At 52.3% G+C, this 21,965-nt stretch overlaps 8 protein-coding genes across 8 annotated transcripts; 4 read left to right on the forward strand and 4 right to left on the reverse strand.

The window, feature by feature from the left end:
- Positions 1 to 1,525: 1,525 nt before the first annotated feature.
- On the reverse strand, positions 1,526 to 3,279 carry NECHADRAFT_102170 (uncharacterized protein; the record flags this gene model as incomplete). Its single annotated transcript, XM_003047431.1, has 2 exons — positions 1,526 to 3,010; positions 3,075 to 3,279. 2 exons carry the CDS (start codon positions 3,277 to 3,279, stop codon positions 1,698 to 1,700), a joined length of 1,518 nt encoding a protein of 505 aa, XP_003047477.1. The 3' UTR covers positions 1,526 to 1,697.
- A 1,587-nt stretch (positions 3,280 to 4,866) lies between these two features.
- NECHADRAFT_87814 (uncharacterized protein) lies at positions 4,867 to 5,672 on the forward strand (the record flags this gene model as incomplete). The annotated part of the gene is made up of 3 exons (XM_003047258.1): positions 4,867 to 4,876; positions 5,059 to 5,111; positions 5,205 to 5,672. 3 exons carry the CDS (start codon positions 4,867 to 4,869, stop codon positions 5,670 to 5,672), a joined length of 531 nt encoding a protein of 176 aa, XP_003047304.1.
- A 625-nt stretch (positions 5,673 to 6,297) lies between these two features.
- On the forward strand, positions 6,298 to 7,468 carry NECHADRAFT_87815 (uncharacterized protein; the record flags this gene model as incomplete). The annotated part of the gene is made up of 2 exons (XM_003047259.1): positions 6,298 to 6,363; positions 6,545 to 7,468. 2 exons carry the CDS (start codon positions 6,298 to 6,300, stop codon positions 7,466 to 7,468), a joined length of 990 nt encoding a protein of 329 aa, XP_003047305.1.
- Positions 7,469 to 7,698: 230 nt separating this feature from the next.
- NECHADRAFT_53872 (uncharacterized protein) lies at positions 7,699 to 9,872 on the reverse strand (the record flags this gene model as incomplete). The annotated part of the gene is made up of 2 exons (XM_003047432.1): positions 7,699 to 8,055; positions 8,106 to 9,872. 2 exons carry the CDS (start codon positions 9,870 to 9,872, stop codon positions 7,699 to 7,701), a joined length of 2,124 nt encoding a protein of 707 aa, XP_003047478.1.
- Positions 9,873 to 10,904: 1,032 nt separating this feature from the next.
- On the reverse strand, positions 10,905 to 12,794 carry NECHADRAFT_87817 (uncharacterized protein; the record flags this gene model as incomplete). The annotated part of the gene is made up of 7 exons (XM_003047433.1): positions 10,905 to 11,130; positions 11,183 to 11,664; positions 11,712 to 11,834; positions 11,887 to 11,959; positions 12,009 to 12,266; positions 12,412 to 12,579; positions 12,625 to 12,794. 7 exons carry the CDS (start codon positions 12,792 to 12,794, stop codon positions 10,905 to 10,907), a joined length of 1,500 nt encoding a protein of 499 aa, XP_003047479.1.
- A 118-nt stretch (positions 12,795 to 12,912) lies between these two features.
- Positions 12,913 to 17,373, forward strand: NECHADRAFT_97841 (uncharacterized protein; the record flags this gene model as incomplete). Its single annotated transcript, XM_003047260.1, has 3 exons — positions 12,913 to 12,953; positions 13,525 to 16,079; positions 16,133 to 17,373. The coding sequence occupies 3 exons, from the start codon at positions 12,913 to 12,915 to the stop codon at positions 17,371 to 17,373; spliced, it is 3,837 nt and encodes a 1,278-aa protein (XP_003047306.1).
- A 395-nt stretch (positions 17,374 to 17,768) lies between these two features.
- Positions 17,769 to 19,560, reverse strand: NECHADRAFT_53855 (uncharacterized protein; the record flags this gene model as incomplete). The annotated part of the gene is made up of 4 exons (XM_003047434.1): positions 17,769 to 18,199; positions 18,257 to 18,631; positions 18,704 to 19,417; positions 19,479 to 19,560. The coding sequence occupies 4 exons, from the start codon at positions 19,558 to 19,560 to the stop codon at positions 17,769 to 17,771; spliced, it is 1,602 nt and encodes a 533-aa protein (XP_003047480.1).
- Positions 19,561 to 20,295: 735 nt separating this feature from the next.
- NECHADRAFT_54162 (uncharacterized protein) lies at positions 20,296 to 21,744 on the forward strand (the record flags this gene model as incomplete). Its single annotated transcript, XM_003047261.1, has 1 exon — positions 20,296 to 21,744. One exon carries the CDS (start codon positions 20,296 to 20,298, stop codon positions 21,742 to 21,744), a length of 1,449 nt encoding a protein of 482 aa, XP_003047307.1.
- Positions 21,745 to 21,965: the final 221 nt, after the last annotated feature.

Consider the following 21,965-nt stretch of genomic DNA (forward strand, 5'->3'; position numbering starts at 1 on the left):
TCACACAACCAACAACATCTTGGACCGCCAGGGCCTTGCTATTGGGCGAGCTGCCCCTTTGCGGGGCAGATCATCGCGCTGCAGGTAACCAATGTCATGTGTGAGATGGGTCCAATGACTAGGGATGGCATCAGGGGACCCCTGGTCTGACAGGGTCGTTGAGCGAACTTGGCCGTCAATTCGGCGAATTAATTGTGATACGTATGAGGGCGGTAGGAGAGAAGAAGCTGTAGTAAGGTAATGGAACAAATGGGGAGATAAAACGTGGAATTTGAAGATATCTCTCTCCTTTGAAGCTCTCAGCACTGCTCAATGTCAGCAATCACCCCATCTTACGGCACTTCTGTTGGCCGTTGGTTGTATTGTTGGTGGCTGCTGGTGGCAACACACACCGACAGGGATCCCACTACGCGACGATATCAGTGCGTGTGGGACGTTGCTCACTCATGATTCAGGACAAGGTTCGGTCTAGACTCGTATCGGCTGGCCCGTGACAAGGCGGGGGTTGATGAGAAACCCCCCCTGCTCGAACTGGTATCAGGTTGAGGTTATACTTTGAGACCAATGCAAAAGGAGTGAGACAGGCACGACAAGGGTTCCGCAACCACACTCTGTATGACCTGATGTGAGTGATCTTTTTGGGATATCATTATGACAGCGCCAAGAGAGGGTACCGGTCACAATGCCCACCGAGAGATACCGTTGAGCAATCAATGGGTGTGCTTGGGGGACGGACGAACCATGTCTACTTTCAGTTGAATCACCGGTAGGGCTATATTTGGCGTCGAAACCAAAGCCAAGAAGTCACAATGTGCAGCAGAAATGACCAGGGCCAATCGGACAATATTACTCTATTAGTTTGATCGCCCGTCTCCATCTCCTCCTACACCGCACACTGATTCGTTCATCCCCATCTCACAGCTACCCTAGGACGACAAAGGATCGTCGGCGAAGCTAGTTAAATCGGTGTTAGAAGGGCATTTGCCGCACTGCTCGGGGATAATGCATGGCTTACAAGGTGTTTCCGACACCATCGTCGCAGACAAGTCTACCCTGGACCGGGCTGCATCGCGAGTTTTCGACCCGCTGACGACCGAATTCCTCAAGACTCTGATCGCGGGATTGAGGGGTTGGCGCGGCCAGGACCAGGGAGGAAAATGTGAAATAGAGGATGGAAGAGAACTTCATTTTGTCGAGATTGGTGTTGGTTGGTGTTGGTGTTGAGGTTGTGGGTAAAGGTGAACTTGAATGAAAGACGGTGATGGAATAGAGTAGGACCGGCCTAAAAGAATTTGATGATGAGCTAAGTGATCTACACCGAACTGAAGATTTAAACTTTTGAGCGCAATCATTTGACTTTATATACCTTTTTTCTTGACATTATTTTGACAGCTGGACAATATCAGAGGCTGGATTCTTGGCGGCCTGAAACGTTGATGGGACAACCCCTTCGTTTCATCAAAGCGGGTGAAAACAAGCGAGAATCAAAACAGCACTTCGTATCTATGATTGGACGCGTCGTACTGCAAAGGTAATATCCGTATATGTTGATTCCATCTATAACTATAGTAATATCATGACCAAAGCGCAAGTCTTGGAAGCGACCTGTAACCGACCCTAACACCGTTCCATTCGCCTCTTCCATTTGTCTCAATAATATCATCGACCCGAAAAACAACCAAAATTCATCAATGAAATCATTTCGCTTCAGTGTCTTTGAGACTCACATCCTCAAACTCGAGGTTGGTTGTGGAGGCTCTTGGTGGTAGTGGCGGTGGTACCCTTGTTGGAGTTGCGCTCCGAGGTTGGGTCTTTTCATCATTGCCTCCTGAGAAGTTGTATTCTCCTTCATGGTGAATAATGCCAGTTTCTTGTTGGGAACTCCATGGATTTCCGTTGGTGTGGTGATATGGACTGTCGGCGTAGTCCATCTCGGCAACATCTTCGTAAATGCTCCGCTCGTCGTCTTGTGCCCCATACTTGAGGCTGTCGGGGGTACTTGCGATTGAAGTGACGATGACAGGATCTGTCTGTGTTCCAGCCTCGGACGTTGTGTAGCTTACTTCCGTGCTTAATCTTGACTTTGGTGAAGAGGCGAAGCTGTCGCGATTGCTCTTGACTGCTGTCTCCATGCTTCGTCGAAAGAATTTGTTGTAGACTGGACTTGTTGGGCTGGGGTTATACTCGAAGTGTTGACTTGATGCTCTTGAGTGTGTTGCAGCCTCACGGATCTCGAGACCTTCCTTCTCCAAGGCGAGCACACCGTATGGATCTGGATCCTCAGGGTCTGGGATGCCAAAGATCTTGCCCTCACCTGGGGCGTCGACGTCGACGTCGCCGGGTGCAGGTTGTCCTTCTAGCTCATCCATGAGCTCCTCGTCAATATCTGTTCGACCCTCTGCAGCCTTCAAAGTCTCCATCAACATCTTGATCTCTGGTGGTGGATGACGCGCCTTTCCAGCCAAGATGTCAGCGACACGTATCTCCTCGCCATAAAAGCGCGCATTCTCATCCGTCCGTTCAATAATGATGGTTCCATCAACTTGAACACCAGCATAAAACCCTCGCGACTTGAGATAAGTGAAAACAGGTCTGTTGGCCTGCTTCCACTTGCCATCATTCTCCAAAACGCCACCAGCTCCGACGGGTCCGGCAACGGCGCTGATCTCGCCACCCAACGTCGCCCGAATCTTTGTAAACGCCTCGAGCGCTTTACGATTGTTAATCACCACAACACAATCGTAAATGTCGACTCCGACGAGGAAGCCAAGTCCGGCTGTGTGGAGCATGATGCCCGATGGGGGAGACCAGGTGCCGTCTTCTTTGCGGGCTACGAGGACGCCGGATCCGCCGGCTCCGGAAACCCAGAGGCCGGTGCGCATTGTTGTAAAGATTGCGAGGCCGACAGCGTTTTCTATGACTTTTTGGGGAATCTTTTTAAGGACTCTTTGTTTTTGCTTGGGACCTGCTTGGTCTGCTGGTTTTTCTTCTTCAGTGTAGAAGCCATCCTCTGTCGTCATTGTCAGCTCAGCTCTGACATCAAGCTTCATGAGACTCGGATGAGGGATACTCACTGCAGAATGATCTCAAAATTCTCGCTGCCTTGTCGCTCTCCTTATCCAAAGTCGTAGGCCAAAAAGCCTCACTTCCAATCCGATTTGACAGCCTATTCACGGGCGCACCAAGCTTATCAGCCCATCCCCATACCTTGTCGAACCCCTTCTTGCTCTGTGTCTTGGTCTTGTCCCAAGACGGCAACTTTGAAGTGACTTTCTGCATCGTGAATGATGGTATGATCGTGTGAAAATTGATGCATCAAGAGCTTGCGTGGCCATGCCCGCCTTTATACGGGACGCGAAGCTTCCGCCCGTTCCGAAAGGTTGACGCTACATTCCCTAACTGGCCTATGACATAACGCCTCGCTGTCGCCGGCTGCAGAGAAACTTGGAAGTCCCAAGGTAAGATGCACATGATCCGCAGCGTCGTTGATAGGTTGGTTTTTGGCACTTTGACAAATGCGCCCACGACAATTGCACGGAACCTTCTGTGGCGGATATTCCGGATCAAATTCTACGTTTACCTCTAGATTTTTCTAAGAGGCTAATGACGCAACCGGCCGCGTTATTAGTAATTAGCAGTTAATAATTCAACTACATGCCATCTACCTTTCGCTGAATCATCGCTTCCCCCTAGTAGCTAGCGGATCATGAATGAAGCCTCGGGAAATGGAGACGTGACCTCCATTATAGGCTCAAGACTGTATAAGTGGCATCACAGTCGTTGGAGAAAATGACAAAGTGGCTTCGTGGCATCTGAGAAAAACAGTAGCGAATCTCATAGAGAAGTTCTCACATATCATATGGGTAGGGTTCCGCAAAGTTCTGCAAGGTAGCTGGGCGAGCATATCAAGGGCATCCAGCATAGACAATTCTGGCTTCCAAAATGTCGGTGGCTCTGGTCTGTTTTCGTTTCAAATGAGATCAAAAGGCAAACTTCCGTGTTAGAACTGACCTCTTGAAAGCCGTAGTAGGCGTACGCATCGCTTTTCAACCATCCTATTTTCTGCTCGCGAAAGAGCCTTTTCACCGACCCCCGATTACGATAGCTCGGTGTATCGACGGAAGTTGTCTTCTATTCACTCTCCGTTTGGAGTTTCGCAACGTCGTGCGGGCCTCCCCCTGCCGGGACTAAGAAGGAAAAGGGTTGCCGGCGGCGTGGCAGATATCTCTAATGCCACAGACCTAGACCTTGATCCTGGGAGGGAAGGACCAAGCTGATTCGTGATGTTAGCTTCACGGGGAGATTGACTGATCAAGTCGGAATATAATCAGACGGGTCAGTAGGGGACACTTTATCAAGAGTGTAGTGCGAGCCGTGTTTCTTGATCCAGGAGACGTGGGTCAATCGTCCTTTAACTAGAAACGCACCGTCATCGGAATCTTCTCCGACTATACCACATATAACGTCGGAAATAGCTAATCAGGGGACGGATTAGTCGGTAAAGTGTTCTCCTGTGCCTTTATTCCACCCTGGTTTAACCTCCCCGCGGTTTCTGCGGCGTCGGATTTGACAGCATTCGTCATCACCTTCCAGAGATAGCAAAGCTCAGCATTAAGAGACGGGATCACAATAGGTGCAATTTAGTTGCTCGCTTATTACTTCCCTTGGGTGGCCTCGGTCATATGCGTTGGGAGGATATATCTCATGTATATCTCACCAGTTGGCAGCTGTTCCTGGCCGATTCTTCATGCCATTACCCTAGTCAGGGTTTGATGATAAGACAATTAGTATTTGATCTATCACAATCCCACGTTGAAAGGACTCATCCCATCGGGGAACCTTGGCACTCGGTGAAGTATCCCTAGGATGAGCGGGTGTGAGTGACTCGGTCCCCTGGTTGTGATCGGGTTGGATGCCGATGGAAGGGATCAGTACACTAGAGGTCGCCCTATAAGTAGTAAGGCCAAGAAAAGCGTTCGCATACATCTCACCCACAAGATCGCCTATCCAACCTTTACTAGTCACGGTCGTCATGTCCTGGATCCTGTGGTTATCCAGCCCATCACGAGCTTGCTCTCATTGGAAAGGAATTCGCTCGAAACTTTTACAAAGTCCCTGCCGATGAAAAAATCTACTCATACTACCAAGGCTGCTCGGAGGGAGGTCGCGAAGGCTGGAGTCAAGTCTAGCGATACGCTGATCAGTTTGATGGTGTGGTTGTCGGTGCCCCTGCTTTCCACTACAACCAGCAGCAGGTCAATCTCCTGTTTGCAAACACCATCGAGCAAACAATCGACTACTTCCCCCCAACCTACGAGGTCGATAAGATCATAAACCTGACGACCGAGGCTTCTAACGACTTAGATGGAAAGTCGGACGGCGTCGTCTCACGGACCGATCTCTGCAAGCTGCATTTCAACATTGGCGACGTCGTTGGGGAGCCTTCCTCGTGCGACGCGACTGAGTCCAACATCGGACTTCGAAACCACGTTGTCAAGAGTGCTGCCACACCGGCGCAGAGTGGAAAGGTCACGGCTCAAGCTGCAAAGCTGGTCAAAACGTATTTGGATGGACTACATGACTCGGATGGCCGCCGTATCTATCTCACCTCTCAATTCGGCTCTGACCTTACCAATGCGTACCCACAGTTCAACAAGGACACCAAGGGCTAGGAATTGGCCTTGGTCTCACTGGGTTCTGAGTGAGTGGCTCGTTTTTTGAAACCCCAAGACACGGCCCTGCTGAGCGACTTTAACAATGTCACATATGACGACTTGAGGGACTTGATCACGCCTGGGCTGCAGAGTACTCTGATGCTTTACAGACTAACTGGCCTGATATAAGCCCGTTTCAATCAGCGGGGGGCAAGATTCTCCGTCTGCATGGCGAGAGCGACCCTGGCATTCCCTCGGGCTCGTCGGTCTACTATTACGAGGCTGTCCGAAAGCTCATGTACCCATCACTCGGGTACAAATGAGAGCGTATCCAAGATTGATAACTTCTATCGCTTGTTCTTGATCCCCGGTGGAACTCATTGCAGCCCGAATCCTAACCAGCCAGGAGGCATATGGCCACAGGATACTCTACAGACGGTGATTGACTGGGTCGAGAATGGAGAAGCACCTCAGAGGCTGAACAGCACGGGTGGGATTGAATAGGTTTGCCGTTAGCCTTTGCAGCCGTTGTAGTGTACCTATGACTAGAAGTCACTGGATACTTGGATGTATGAGTTTGATGCCTTCAAGGTGCCTATTTTCTAGCCGCGAGCGCTAGTTCAGACAATACTAGAACTTTACCATGTCTACTATGCAATTCATTGAATACGCCGATGGAATTATGGTCTTGATAGAATTGAGTTTGTTGGTATTGACCAAGCCCTCGCCATCTCGGGTCCTCTCAACCTTCTCCTAGCCTACGTCACCATCTTCTTCTTCATCTACTGCATCATGACGGCAACGACCGAGATCAGCTCTACTCTTTCGGCATCCTCGTCGCCTACGAGATCACGGCCGCAGCTCTTGTCATCGACTACTGGCCGAACTAGGTCCACATCGGGATCTGGATCACCGTCATGCTCGTCGTCGCGCTCAGTTTTGCTCCTATCGGTGCATACGCAGAAACAAAGTTCTGGTTCGCATCAACAAAGTTCTTTATGATCCTCGGCTTGCAGATCCTCTTCGTCGTTCTCTGCTTCGGCGGAGCCCCGGCAAAAGATGGCCGACTTGGCTTTACATACTGGAAAGACCCGGGTGCTATGTATCTCGTCGGCGGGGCTGCCGGAAGATTCTGCGCCTTTATCTACGCTTTGGCATTTTCCGTCTTTTCCTTCAACTTTGGCCCTGAGCTGATCGTCATCACGGGAGGGGAAATGCGCGCACCTCGCAAGAACCTCCCACGGGCAGCCAAGGCCTTTGTGTATCGGCTGATCACCTTCTACATTCTGGGCGCTTTGGCAATTGGAATCATCTGTCGCAGCGATGCACCAGGTCCTCTTAGTGGTGGTAACGGCGCCGCTGCCTCGCCTTGGGTCATTGCCATCAAAGACGCAGGAATCCATACACTCGACAGCATTATCAACGCTGGAATCATCATCTCAGCGTGGTCTTCTGGGAACTCGTATCTTTACATGTCAAGTCGATCCTTGTATTCACTCGCCATGGCAGGTAATGCGCCCTTCATCTTCAAGCATTATACGTCCTGGGGTCTTCCCATTTACGCTGTCATGGCGAGCTCCCTATTCGGACTTCTGGCCTTTCTTACGTCCTATATCGGCTTTCCCATCTTCATCGTCATTTACTCTGGGCACGGGATTTGGAAGAGAAAGGATGCGTGGATTATATCTCCGTATCAAGTGGATCTCACGACTGGCCTTGACTACATTCTTGTCCTGGAGTCAATTGACTTGGAGACAAGACCTAAGGAAAGCTCGAATCGAATCACCAGTGCGCTCAAGAGAGTCTTCAACTGATACCTTGTGTACCAAAGGTACGTTAATATGTCAAGGATCTACTGGGGCATCAAGTACTGTCCTTTTAGGACTGTCATATTGTACATAGGGTTCGCTTCTCGCATTGTAGTTAATCTCCTACTATTTCTCCTGTGCAAAAACACTACTACCATCTATGAAGTCGTTTAAGATACAACTTACGGTGCCCTGGGTCAAAGGACTACTCTCAGAAGCTACCTGATAAGTCACCTTTAACTACTTACCATACATCTTCCTGTAATATCGATCAGTCTGGGATGTTTGAGAACGCAGAGGACACGAATACGCACCTGATATCTTCTGGAAGCCTTCATAGCCTTGAAAATGTTCTCAGCCGTGGCCTTGGAGACTTGCCGTTCCTCAGAAACGACCTGGACCAGGGTTTGCTTCACTGCAATGGCCATGTTTCCGGCGTCGCCACACACATAGACGCTTGCGTCCTTCTCCAGTAGCTTGTTGACCTCGGATGCCCTCTCCTTCAGCCGATGCTGGACATAAATCTTTCCAGGCCCTTCTCGAGAGAATGCCGTGACAACCTCAAAGTCGAATTCCGGTATCTTCATAAACTCCTACAACATTGTTAGCATCTGCTTAACAGGATAATCGGAGTTCCGCGTACCTCCCACTCGGACTCGTAGAGGTAGTCCTCGCCCCGCCGCCTGCACCCAAAGAAAAGAAGCGTACGCCCAACCGCTTGGCCTTGTCCTGCCAATCTGGCCCGGTCATGGACGAACCCACGCATCGGGGCGATGCCTGTGCCTGGACCAATCAAGATGACTGGCTTTGAGGGATCACAAGGCAACCTAAAGTTGGATGAGCGAAGGTGAATAGGCAAGCACACACCGCCGTATCTTCTCTTTGGACCCATTAGGTCGTATCGCGAACCTGCCTTTGCGTCTCCAGCCTGATGATTCTTTAGTGCAAGGAGGTAGTTGGTTGCGACTCCTTTAAAGGGATCTTCTCGGCCGGGGATAACTTGGTTCTCCACCACTGCCGTAATTGAGATAGTGTCTGGCTGCACTAGAGAAGACGAGGAGATGGAGTAGTAGCGAGGTTGGAGTTTTGGGAGGCCCTCGATCAAGAGTGAGAATGGTATCTTATCCCACTTTTCACCCCCGCTGGCCATGTTGAGCGTCCTGGATAGATTGTATTGCATCTTGCCGACTTTCTCATAGAAGTAGGTCCTGTCTTGGACGAGCTTGGATAGCTCTGTCTCTGCTTCTTTGCTTGGCGCAAAAGCAACTAGCCTGCCGAGGAACTGGCGAGACACTGGCGCACAAATCTCAAGCTTGTAACGAGCGATGGCGTGGAAGGTGGTGGGCGTGGGGAAAGGAACTTTGGTTGTTGAGTCGATTGGTTCAATGCGAACAACAGTGTCTTTCTGTCCCTCAAGACCAATGACACGTAGGAATTCGTCAACTTCGTCGGTGGCGTTCATCGGCCAGACGGCGATATGGTCACCGGTCTGGTACGTGAGACCAGAGCCCCTGACGTCGATTTCTAGATGCAGACAGTTTCTACTTCCGCCGGAAAGGAGCTCCCTTGACTCGGTAGCGGACGCAATGTATGGGTTCTGAGCGTTGAAAGGCCCTTTGATGTCTCCCTTGAGATGTACGTCGTTGGGCTCGCCCGTGTAGACTCCAGGGGAGGCACTGCTTAGTGCAGGCTCCTTGAAAAGCTCAAATATGGGCTCATAGACCGCTTCCCGCTTTTTCAGACCCATGTGGCTAGCAAGGGCAGCCCACATGCTGTCCTTCCATGTGAGAAAGGCCTCCTCCAGAGTTCCCATACCATCATCGCCCTCTCCGGTTGGGCCGATTCTCTGAGCCCCCAGACTCTGGAGCATCTTGTTGACGCATCGGCCCATGAGGTTATAGTGCTCGTACGTGCTGTTGCCAAGGCCAAATATCATGTACTGGAGGTTACCCAGTGGTGGGCTTCGATCGTCGGAGAAGGTAGCTTCGGTGATGGATCTATAGAAGTCGACGGCGTTGTCCGTGGGCTCGCCCTCCCCGTATGTTGCGAGGACAAAGATGGCCACGCTGTCCCTAGGGAACATGTCCAGATTGTCGTAGTCGTAGTCCTCGAGGTCGGCAACCATCGTCTCTAATCCGTAGCAGCTCTTCCCTTCCTGGGACAGTCGAGTGGCGTAGTCTTCAGCATTGCCGGACTGTGACCCATAAAAGACGACGCAGTTCTTGCCTGTCTTTTCCATGGTGGCGATGATATCTCTCGCATTTCCTTCCACCACGGTAGGGAGAGTGTCGGCACCGTGTTTTTTGCTCCCAACCCAAGGCTTCCATCCTGTGAGGTAGCTCGCAGTCCCGATGAGAATGAGGATAGAAAAAATGGTGGAAAGTGGTTCGAGGAGAGCCGCATTGTACATCAAGCGTATCGAATTGGCCGACTCTCGCAGAGCATAGTCAAGACTGTGAGAATTCATTTTAGAGACAAAGTGCCCCTGTCGGGCTTTGAGAACAAGGAGAAGATCGAATAGGTCAAAGAGCGAGTTGATGCCGCGGGTGTTGGATTGTGCCAGTCCTTGAACTTTCTGACCAAGACTGTTGCCAGAAGAGCCTCACTGACGTACGAATATGTAGATCCTGAAGTCGGACGACGGCATTGCAAGAGACGGACAGCCGAAGCCGCATGTCTTGATCAGAGAATGCCGGGAATTCCCCAGCGCGGCCCCAAACACACTATGTACCATACCTGCACAAAGTTTGCCGTCATCGCCTCGGAATTCGGAACAGGATGAGCCCTTTTCGGAGAGTGGCGTACTGTCACTGGTCCGGGTTGTGGGACCCGAGAGGGACTCTTACCGATAGCCAAGAACGACCCGATCAACAAAGCCAATTGCTATGGCCGATCAAGAGTTGAAGAACCGAGGCAAATCGAATAGCCAGGCTGTTTCAAGGAACCGGTATGGCCTCGGGTACAACTTCCGTCCAACAAGGAGATATGGCTCGCTCGCCAAGTTGAAGTACATGCATCGTATGGTTGGGGTCGCTTGATTCTGTGTCTAGTTGTTGGTATGGGTTAGAATGGAATGATACCATCTGCGAAACAATGCTGGATCCTAACCGGATGGCTTGAGAAGACCAAAAATGTCAGGGCCGCAAGTACAATATGTGATAATGTGTTCTTCATCATGGTTGAAGCACAGCCTTTGATGGGATAGCTGAGCCAGAAGACCGATTGCGATATGTACCTTTTTGAGTCACGATGGCTAGAGAAGGATGAAAAACGCACGTAGAGTGTTTTATATAAAGTTTGGTTAAAAATAGAATATGCCTAGAGAGTTCAACGGCGGCTGATAGGCATCACATGCGGTCTCAGGCCCGATTATACAGGCTGATATGATACCAAAGGTCCTCCCCTCTCGATTGCACATGACGAATCAGAGCAAGCCATCCCCTCACTCCATATAGCGGAACTCCGGGTTTCGGTGACCAAGTGCCAGCTTCTCCTCCTCGGTGAGCCCCTGGATCCTGTCGCCCCTTCCACCCCTAGCACGAAGCTTGTTGTCGTAGATGCAGTGGGCAAGGCCGAAGCAAGCCAGACAGAAGCAGAAGCACTGAAGAGACAGGTTGATGGTGTGACCGGTGTGGAAGAGCGGGGAGTCACGCGACAGATAAGTCCAACTTGACAGGGCGGGTCAGTTCAGGAACATTTAGAGATGCGGGATTCACTTACGTAGACAAGACACCTCCCATACTTCCCACCATGACCATGTAGCCACCGGCAACAGCCGCCACGGCAGGACTGCCGGCATTGTTGATGCCCCAGCTGAGGAATCCACTGCTAGCTCCGAAGCACGCGATGGCGTTGAGAAAGACAGCGGCATACTTGGCGTCCGTGTTGGTCGAGAACCTCAGGATAGAGAAACCAATGATAGAGCAGGGCAAAATGCCAGCCATGAAAATACCTCGCTTGTTGGTTCGGTCGCTCAGGTAGCCGAGGGCAATGGTAACGACGCATGCCACCAGATACGGAGGGACCGACTTGAGCTGTGCCTCGGTCGAGGTCCAGCCAAACTCGCGGAGGATTGTTGGGATGAAGGCACCAAAACCCTGGACAGCACTGTTGGTGCAGAAGAAGCACCAAGCACAGACGTTGGTGTGGATGTTAAAGATGGCTCGCCGGACGTGCTTCCAGGTGACCTTTTCTTCACGGACCTATGGAAAGTCAGATCCGGTCTTTACTAGCTTTCATGCGTACATACGTGTGCGTTTTCGCGGAGTAGACGCTCAGCGGCGATGTAACGTTGTCGGTCAGTCAAGAACTTGTATGTTCCGGGGCTCTGGGGCATCAAAAATGGAGCGGCCATGGCAACGAGGACGGTGATCTAGTGGTTCACACGGTCAGAGAGTGGCTCAACTTCCGTGACAGCAACTAACCAAGCCTTCAAAGAAGAAGATGTTCCTCCATCGGTGGATGAGCATGGCACTAGCTCCCCAGGGCGGAATCTTGCTTTCCAACGGTTAGCTCCACATAAGGTGAAAAAAAAAGGACGACCTACGAGAGTCCCGCAGCCAGGAGGCCGCCGAAGGAACTAGCCAGAGAACTAGACGCGATGAAGATACTCATACGGAAGAAAAGCTCCGTCTTCTTGTAGAAGCAGCTCAGGAAAAAGGCCGTTCCAGGCATAGCACCACCTTCAAAGATACCCAGGATGGCTCTGACGACAAGCATCGAAGCGTAGGACTCGACAAAGGCGGTGCAAAGGGACACCAATCCGAAGCAAAAGACAAGTGCGGGCACTGCCTCTATATTAGATCTTCAACTCTTGATGAGTCGATTGGGGTTTGCTTACAATACAATCGAGGTCCAACGTTCTTGAGGATGACGTTGCTGGGTATCTCCACGCTAGCCGGTGTTAGTATGTTCAGGCCACTGGAAATGGCGAGAATCAAGTGACGTACGCCAAGTAGAAGATGAAGAAGACAGTCAAGAGAATGTTGTATCGGTAGCCGACGAGGTTCAGTTCATCACTCATGCCCTCAATGCGAGCATTGCTTGTGTGCGTGTCAGTTCTCTGCCATTCGTGTGGAAATAGCTGAGGATAACCAACCCTACATTGGCCCTGGGTACTGTTAGCGATGTCATGTCGCCCTGTGAGACAGCGATTACACTACCTGTCAATAGCACAGAGCATATACAGCAGAGTCACCAAGGGCGTGATGGTAAAGTCAAACTTGCGCCTAACAGCAGCCTCTTCCTCGGGCGTCCAGTCAACATCTCTTCCGATGATAGACCCATTGGCGATGTCAGAAGTTGGAGTCTGGAGTTCATCTTTGAACTGCATCTTGTCGGTCGTCTTAATCCAAGCAGAATGTTGAGTTGGTGATGGAAACTTGGGGGATGGGGGTTGCAATCAGCAAAGCCAAAGAGGAACAGTAATTCCTTGTCCCTGGTTGGGATTGATGCTTTTAACTACACAACAGCCATTCTACCAGTCGGCTATGTTACCCAGCTGTCACAAGGCGCATTGCCAAGCTCGCGTAGATACCAGCCACGAGAGATAGCTACCCGGGACTGGGAAGTCTGGGGTCGAGAGATAAGACTGGCTCTCCCAATTACACGGTTTGCCTTGCACTGCGGGGATAAGATTAGATAGCCAGATCAATCCCTAGCTCCTACGAGGGCTTGGCGCTGACTTGGAGTCGTTCCGGGTGGTGGCGGGCCCCCGACGGTCGTCCCCATCGGATAGTGGGTCCCGATATCTCATAGCGCCCCCGGGATCTCACTCCTATCGACAAGGTGCAGCCTCGGCAGATGAACATGACACAACGCGCAGCGAGATCCGTAACTCCGGGGAACCTAGAGCATGATACATTCGAACTCTAGATCTCAGAGGGCGTTGGAAATCCGCAATAACGCCCATCAACCACGGACTTGAGCCTCCGCAAAAGACGGCTCAGAAGGGTATTTAGAAACGTGTTTCTTGTCAAAGGATCTGGCTTCAGAAGAGCATCATACAACATCAACACACAAGCTCTTTCACAGAACTACATCATGGGGTCAATCTCAGACAGAAAAATCACCATCTCAATCGATCGTGGTGGCACCTTTACAGATGTCCACGCCATCGTCCCCGGTAGATCCGACATTGTCCTCAAGCTCCTATCAGTCGACCCTGCCAACTACAAGGATGCCCCAACCGAGGGTATCCGTAGGGTGCTTGAGGCTGCCACAGGTGCATCTCTTCCCCGGGGTCAGCCGCTGCGGCTAGACAATATCGAGTGTCTGCGCATGGGCACTACTGTTGCCACCAACGCGCTGCTTGAGCGCAAGGGCATGAAGTCGGCTCTCTTGACGACTAGGGGGTTCAAGGACCTCCTGCGCATTGGCAACCAGGCCCGCCCGGATATCTTTGACCTCTCTGCCAGGCGACCCGATGTCTTGTTCGAGACCGTGGTCGAAGTGGATGAGCGCATCATCCCATCTCATCCCCGGTCGTCCCAAGAGGCTCTGTCAACCCTGCGCGAGATCGACGGTATCACCGGCGAGAAATACCATGTCGCCCAAGAGCTCGACACAGAGAGTCTAGCGGCCAATCTGCAGGTCCTCAAGGACCAAGGCTATGGCTCCATTGCTGTCGCCCTCATCAATTCTTTCGCCTGTCCCGACCATGAGCTCAAAGTTGGCGAGATAGCCAGTAAGATGGGCTTCTCGGTGGCGCTCTCATCACAACTCCAGCCAATGATCAAGGTTGTCCCCCGAGGCATGTCAGCCACGGCAGATGCCTACCTCACCCCTGTCATCAAGTCCTACATCGACTCAATCTCCGCCAACTTTGAGGAGGGTCTGGCCGGATCACATGGCTGTCGTGTCGAGTTCATGCAGTCTGACGGCGGTCTAGTTGACTTTCGCAAGTTCAGCGGTCTGAAGGCCATTCTCTCGGGTCCTGCTGCCGGCGTTGTCGGCTATGCCTCGACGAGCTGGGATGAAGAGGCTCGGGTTCCCATCATTGGCTTCGACATGGGTGGTACCTCAACAGACGTGTCGCGCTTTGACGGCCATCTCGACCACACATTTTCCTCTAGCATTTCGGGTGTTAGCATCCAGGCCCCGCAACTTGACATCAACACGGTCGCTGCTGGTGGTGGATCCATCCTATCTTGGAGAAACGGCCTCTTTATGGTTGGTCCCGAGTCAGCCTCTGCCCATCCCGGCCCAGCTTGCTACCGCAAGGGTGGTCCTCTGACTGTCACTGATGCGAACCTGTTCCTTGGTCGCCTCCTTCCCGAGTACTTCCCCAAGATCTTCGGCCCCAATGAGGATCAGCCCCTCGACCGCGACATCACCAAGAAGCTCTTCAGGGAGCTGACGGACAAGATCAATACCGAGCATGGCCAGGCCCGTCTAACCCCGGAGCAGGTAGCTTTGGGCTTCCTCAAGGTTGCAGACGAGTCCATGACCCGACCCATCCGCAACCTCACCGAGGCACGCGGCTTTGAGACATCCTCGCATCACTTAGCCTGCTTCGGTGGCGCTGGTGGCCAGCATGCCTGTAATGTGGCAGCCTCTCTCGGTATCTCTCGTATCATTATCCACAAGTACTCTTCCATCCTATCGGCGTACGGACTTGCACTTGCCGAGATCGTTCAAGAGGCGCAGGAGCCAATGGCAGCCCAGTACATCGGCTCTGAGAAGATCATCGACCTTAAACTGCAGGGCCTGATGGACCGCTCCACTGAGCAGCTGAGCACCCAGGGCTTCACCAAGGGCCAGCTCCGGCATGAGGTCTTCCTCAACATGAGGTACGAAGGATCTGATACGAGCCTGATGGTCCTTAAGCCTGACGACGGCGATTTTGCCTCAGCTTTTGTCGAGAGGCATCGACGCGAGTTCAACTTTACCTTCGAGCGGCCGATTCTTGTTGATGACGTTCGTGTTCGGACTATCGCCTCGGCCAACAAGGCATCCGAGAAGAGTCCCCTGAAGCAGCTGAAGGAAGCCAAGATCAAGGATGCCCCGACTCCCTCACAGTTCACCGATGTCTACTTCGACTCAGAGTCGGGTTTTATCAAGACCCCCGTGCATCAGCTGCGAGAGCTTGGGTCTAACGTCAAGCTCCACGGACCTGCCATCATCATCGATGAAACACAGACCATCGTTGTATCCCCCAATGCTGTTGTCCACGTGCTCGACACTTGTGTTCTCATCGACCTGGAGTCAGCTCCACGAGAGGCTACATACTCTTCACAGGTCGACCCTGTTCGATTGTCCATCTTCGGCCATCGGTTCATGTCAGTGGCGGAGCAGATGGGCAGGACCCTCCAGAAGACAGCCGTTTCGACCAACATCAAGGAGAGACTCGATTTTTCCTGTGCCCTGTTCTCCCCTGACGGCGGCCTTGTCGCCAATGCGCCCCACGTTCCCGTCCATCTCGGGTCTATGCAGTTTGCTGTTCGCTATCAACATAAGCGGTGGCTGGGAAAGCTCAAGGACGGCGACGTCTTGGTCTCGAACCACCCCGTGTCTGGAGGCACTCATTTGCCCGACGTCACGGTCGTAACACCTGTGTTCAAGAAGGGCACTGATGAGATCATCTTTTATGTCGCCTCCCGTGGTCATCACGCTGACAGTAAGTTGCCCCCTCTTGTCTCACTTGGTTCATGACTGCTAACAAGTGTCTAGTCGGTGGAATTCTTCCCGGGTCCATGCCTCCCAACTCAACGGAGCTGTGGCAAGAGGGAGCTGCCATCGAGTCCGAAAAGGTTGTCTCGGACAGCGTCTTCAACGAGGCTCGCATGCGCGAGCTGTTCCTGGATATCCCCTCTCAGTATGAGGGCTGCTCGGGGAGCCGAAACATCAGCGACAATATCTCGGACCTCAAGGCTCAGATCGCCGCCAATGCACGTGGCATCGCACTGATCCAGAACCTGATCGACGAGTACGGCCTCGAGACAGTCCAGATGTACATGTTTGAGATTCAGAGGACTGCTGAACTGGCCGTGCGGAATCTTCTCAAAGACATGTACCATCGCTACGGAGGCAAGCCTCTGGAGGCGCTGGACTTCATGGACGACGGCACTCCTATCAAGCTCAAGATAACCATCGATGAGGAGGGCTCGGCTGTTTTTGACTTTGCCGGTACTGGCCCTGAGGTCCGAGGCAACATCAACGCGCCTGAGGCAATCACCAACTCGGCCATCATCTACGCTCTGCGTTGTATGATCAAGTCAGACATCCCCTTGAACCAAGGTTGCCTAAGCCCCGTGGACATCAGAATCCCCAAGCCCAGCATCCTTAGCCCAACTGGCGCCGCTGCCGTCGTGGGTGGCAACGTAACGACCAGCCAACGTGTCACCGACGTCGTACTGAAGGCTCTGCACGCTTGCGCCGCATCACAGGGCTGTCTCAACAACCTGACCTTCGGTATTGACGGAAAGGTCGACGAGGAGACTGGTGAGTTTGCCCCGGGCTTCGGATACTACGAGACCATTGCTGGTGGTGCCGGTGCCGGCGACAACTGGGTCGGCGAGAGTGGCGTGCATGTTCACATGACAAACACGCGCATCACGGATCCCGAGATTCTGGAGAAGAGGTACCCTTGTATCCTCCGCCGCTTCGAACTCCGGGAAGCGACAGGCGGAGAGGGACGCAACAGAGGAGGAGACGGTGTTGCCCGAGAAATCGAGTTCCTCGCTCCCGTGCAGTGCTCCATTCTCTCAGAGCGACGTGTGCATCGGCCCTACGGCATGGAGGGCGGAGAGGCGGGTGCTGCTGGCTTGAACCTTTGGCTTACAACGGATAAGTATACCGGCCAGGCCCGGAAGGTCAACATGGGTGGAAAGGGCAGTGTGCCTATGAAGGTTGGGGATAGGGTTGTTATCATGACGCCGGGTGGTGGCGGTTATGGAACTAAGGAGGCCTAGTTACAGTTACAAGGAGTTCAAGTCAATTTTTGTTCTTTTATTATATGGACTGAATCTTTATCTTACTTATGATCTTAGAATGTGATTAAAACTTTGTTACTTTTATTAAGTTATACTGCACTCCATTCTTGGGAACACTAATTCTCAAGAATATCTAGAAGAACAGAAGTTGGGCACATAGTAGCGGCGTCCAAGCTGGGAACCAAAACAACACCAGTCATAAAAACATTATCCCACAAAAACTGACACATCACCAGTCGGTATCAAGTGGGGTTTGTACCACAGCGTGTCCGCTAGTAAGCAATACAAACAAGAGCTTCAACTCCAACTAGTAGGGTAGCTATCTCACTGGCCAATCCGTCGTCAATTCATTCATTACTGTAGGCTACTATATCTCACGTATCCAACCGCTGCCCCCTACGTAAAGCCGTCTCAACCCATTGCCTATCCATATCAATGTCAATTGACTCGAGGACTTCAGCCCACAGCGCAGGATCCCCTTCAAAGTCGAAGCTAAACGGCTGATTCTCATCCTCAGGCAATCCTGGCAGAATGGCGTCTGACTCGGGAACCTGTTGCTCACCGACCTCATCCGCATTCCCCGCCCTCGAATGATCCTTGGGCTTAATAGTGCTTCGTATTTTGGTCAGTAGGGAGTGACAGGCTCTGATGTAAGCATTTCCCTTCTCAGCCATCATTTGCAGTACGTCTAGGGCCATTTCCATCGCAGAGGCGTCTACTTCCTTGTACGGAAAGGCAATGTTCACCATGACAAGGAGCAAGGCGGCTGAGAAGGCCTGCTCGCCGTCGATGAAGCCATATGTTGCTATCGCCAGTTAGTCGCACCCTTCCACCACAAAGTTTGCTTCGCTCGATGACTTACCAACAAGGTTATACTTGGCCGCAGCACTGAGTATTGATGCACTAGATCTCGCAGCAGAGATCGCCCGGTCAATAACATGGACAATGTCTGGTGGCAAGCCGTCCTCCCACCGAGCCATGTTAGGGTTCTGCGTGCCGGGGGCCAACTTCCTCTGAACTGCATACAACAGAATAGGGCGGGCCGTCATGTTGATGCAGTGGTGATAGTGGAGATATGTTGAGACAATCTCTCGGCTTGGAGGTGCTCCCGAGTCAGGTGGATTCGAACGCATGGCCGAGGGCAACTGGTCGAACCAGGCCGACAGCCTCTTCATGATATGCTGCACGCAAGTCGACAAGTCAAGGCCAGACTTTTGCTTCTTGCGGTAGATCTTCTCTCCGATGATGCCTTGTATCTGAGACAGCTCCGTGTAGGATTTGAGGATAGACGAGGTATACTCATCCTCACCGGCCATCGGGCTTGGGAGAAGAAGGTCAATGTCCTCGTCTTGGATAGATAGTGGATGACCGGAGGTGACACAGAGGAGCCTCTCCATACTGTACGTCGACCACCAGACACGTCTCCTGTGCTCTCTAGTATCGCTATCAATATCCTGATCCGAGACCTCCTGGTGTAGACCAAGAGAGATGGCCATCCTCAGTGCAATGCCAATCATGATGTAAGCGGCATCTCGCCTATTGATGGTCTGCATAAAGTAGGCAACGTAACTCAACACTTCGATAAAGAGTATAGAGCCTTCTTCGTACACATTCGGTAGAAAGTCCAGAGCATGCTTAAAGTAGTCAAACCCGGGAGGTCCTTGCTTGTCAACCCACTGATTGATCGAGTACATCTGCCCAAATGCCAATACGAGGAGGATTTGGCAGTAGACGAGGCGCTCCTCGCGATCGTTGTGGTCCGGACCTCGGGTATACACCTGCTCAAGCCGCTCATGGAAGGCGGCATCGCTGAGGAAGGCAAATATCGTGCCGATGTAGGCATGCTGCGCGCGGTAGAGTCGTTCTGCAATCTCGAATGGCGGCAGAGGTGGTGTTTGTGGACTGTTTGAGCGCCGGAGCCAGGCGGTGTCCTCATGATGAGGGTACTTGTGCCATGCTAACGTCTCAGCCGTTGGGTTCAGTCGGTTGGCGATATACGTCGACGACGAATTACCCATAAAGTCTGGCCACTATATCAGCCTTGCTCCAAATATTCCACGTGCTGGCGACGCGGCAAAACATACGATATTGCCCAGAACTCCCGAGGACCCAGTTATCAGTGCCGGTGAACCCCAGCTCAATGTCCTGACTGGACGCGTCAGTCATGTCGGTGACGGCATCGCGGCTCGTGGGTCCCCCGCGCGCCTGAGCCTGAAGTTCGAGCAAGTAACTCTCCGTCACTGTCACCCTCTTCTCAGACTCTGTGTAAACGCAGACATGGCCTGAGTCACTGCACGCGATGCACGGATACGGCGGATCCCCGATACACTTGGTTCGTCTCTTCCGACATCTGTTGCAGGCCTTGGCCGACCTCTTGAGTACATCCAGCGATGAACGATGTCTTGATGTGATCATCTTGGCGCGGAGTGACGAGATGGGCCTAGGATGGGAGATGACGAGGAGAAACGAAGTCCCTGCGGAGAAGTCCCTCGGGACAGTTGAACCACGATACTCGGCTGTTCTTGGCCCTATTTCCCAAAACAGAATGACGCCCGGATTTAACACGGGTTGTAGAGATAAGGTTGATTGATTACCCCGCATTCGCTGCGCGTCACTGGACGTTATCGTGGCTGCGTCTGACGCCGTTATCATCGGGTTCCACATCCCGATGGGTCTCACCAGTCCCTGTCGCCATCTGCGGGAAGGGAGCATGATGTCGGGACGAGAGGCCCGACCACGCCAGGGGGTGTGATGAGTGTCGTTGGGCGAAGCGCTGAATGACTTAGCCATGTCTTGATAAAGGGCTCGAGATGGTCAAGACTGTTATCAATATCTAGGCAGTTTCAACTGTTCAATTCCCATGAAGCCAACTGCGAGTTGTCCCAGCTAAAAATGCCCGTCATGATCGTCTTCGCCCTCGGGCTGGGGAGCTGCCTCTTACTGGTTCACCTTTTCACCACATATCTTCGCCTGTCGAGCATCCCCGGTCCCTTCGCTGCCAAGTTCACGGACTTTTGGAGATTTCGGTCTCAAAATGCCAAAGGCCATACTCAGAGGCTTCTGGCATTGCATCAAAAGCACGGCAAGCTCGTACGCATCGGACCCAACCATGTTAGCATCAGCGACCCAGCCGCAGTACCCATTGTCTACAGCACAAACCCAACCTGGCACAAGGGACCATCCTACTACGGCGCCATCCCCGTCAGCAAGAACCGCGCTGTCCCAAGCATCATTGGTATGGGGGAGGCGCAGCACACGGCGGTGCGTAAGTCGGTCGGCCGAGCCTTCACCACGAATTCTCTTCTCGACTATGAAGACTCAATCGAGGCGACTGGACAAGACCTCATCAAGGTTCTATCCCGACTTCAGGAAACCGACATTGGCGAGTGGCTGCAGTTCTTTGCCATGGACATGTTGATCCGGATTGCTTTCAGCGATTCCCTTGAGCTGCTGGCTAGTGGTAACGATATTGACGGCACACTCGCAGCTGTCATGGGTCGCTTCGATCATTGGGGTCACTGGGGTGCCGTCCCAAGTGCTGACTACCTCTTCAACAAAAGTCGACTTGCTACCATGCTGAAGGGAGTAGGCGACAGTCCGCTAGCCAGAGTTGCAAACCGCATGCTCGAGGCTCGCAAGAGAGACACCAACAAGCTTTCTTACAAGGACCTCTGTGCCAAGTTCCTCGAGGGCCAGGCCAAGTACCCCCAGCTGGTCCAGCACGACGAGATCCTGGGGATCATCATGTCAACTATCGGAGCCGGCGCTGATACTACCGCTGGTACCCTTACATACACTTTGTACTTTCTCTCCAAGCATCCTGACGTGCGAGAGAAGCTTGTGCAAGAGATCGATGAGAACCTCAACGCCGGCATGCTGTCTCGAATGCCGAAGTGGGCAGAGGTCAACAGGATGCCATACCTCGATGCAGTGCTCAAAGAGTCTATGAGACTTCTTCCCATTGCGTCTTGGGGACTCGATCGTGTGGTGCCACCAGCTGGAGCCACAATCGCTGGCGAGTTCATTCCCGGAGGAACCATCGTTGGATGCCAGATCGATGCCGTGCATCAGGACCAGCATGTCTATGGCAAGGACTCGGCCACCTTCAGGCCAGAACGATGGTTAGAAACGGGAGAAGATCAACGCCGACAGATGGATCGGGCGTTTCTCGCATTCAGTGCTGGCAAGAGGACATGCACTGGTGTTCATATTGCGTGGCTGGAAATGAAGAAGACGTTGCCACTGTTGTTGATGAATTTCGAGGTGAGTACCCAACCAAACACGATACTTTCAGTGGTCAAGACTAACTTAGGTTCAAGATGGACCTTGTCAATCCTTCCCAGGATGTGAGAGACGGTATTCGAGTCAGTGCAGTCAAGTATCCACCTCCTGTCCCGATGAAGATTAGGCCTAGGGTTGCTCAAAATGGGGTGTAGGTAGAAGGGTGTTTGAATGGATACGAGAATATCTGTAGTATAAACTATGTGTGCATTGAGGATTTTACCAAGAAGAGGTCTACAAAAATGTGTCGATAGTAGAATGACATCTCACTTTCAATGTGAACATTGCCA

The sequence above is a fragment of the Fusarium vanettenii genome (genome assembly GCF_000151355.1).
Source record: "Fusarium vanettenii 77-13-4 chromosome 12 genomic scaffold NECHAsca_15_chr12_5_0, whole genome shotgun sequence".
NCBI classification, from domain to species: Eukaryota; Fungi; Ascomycota; class Sordariomycetes; order Hypocreales; family Nectriaceae; genus Fusarium; species Fusarium vanettenii.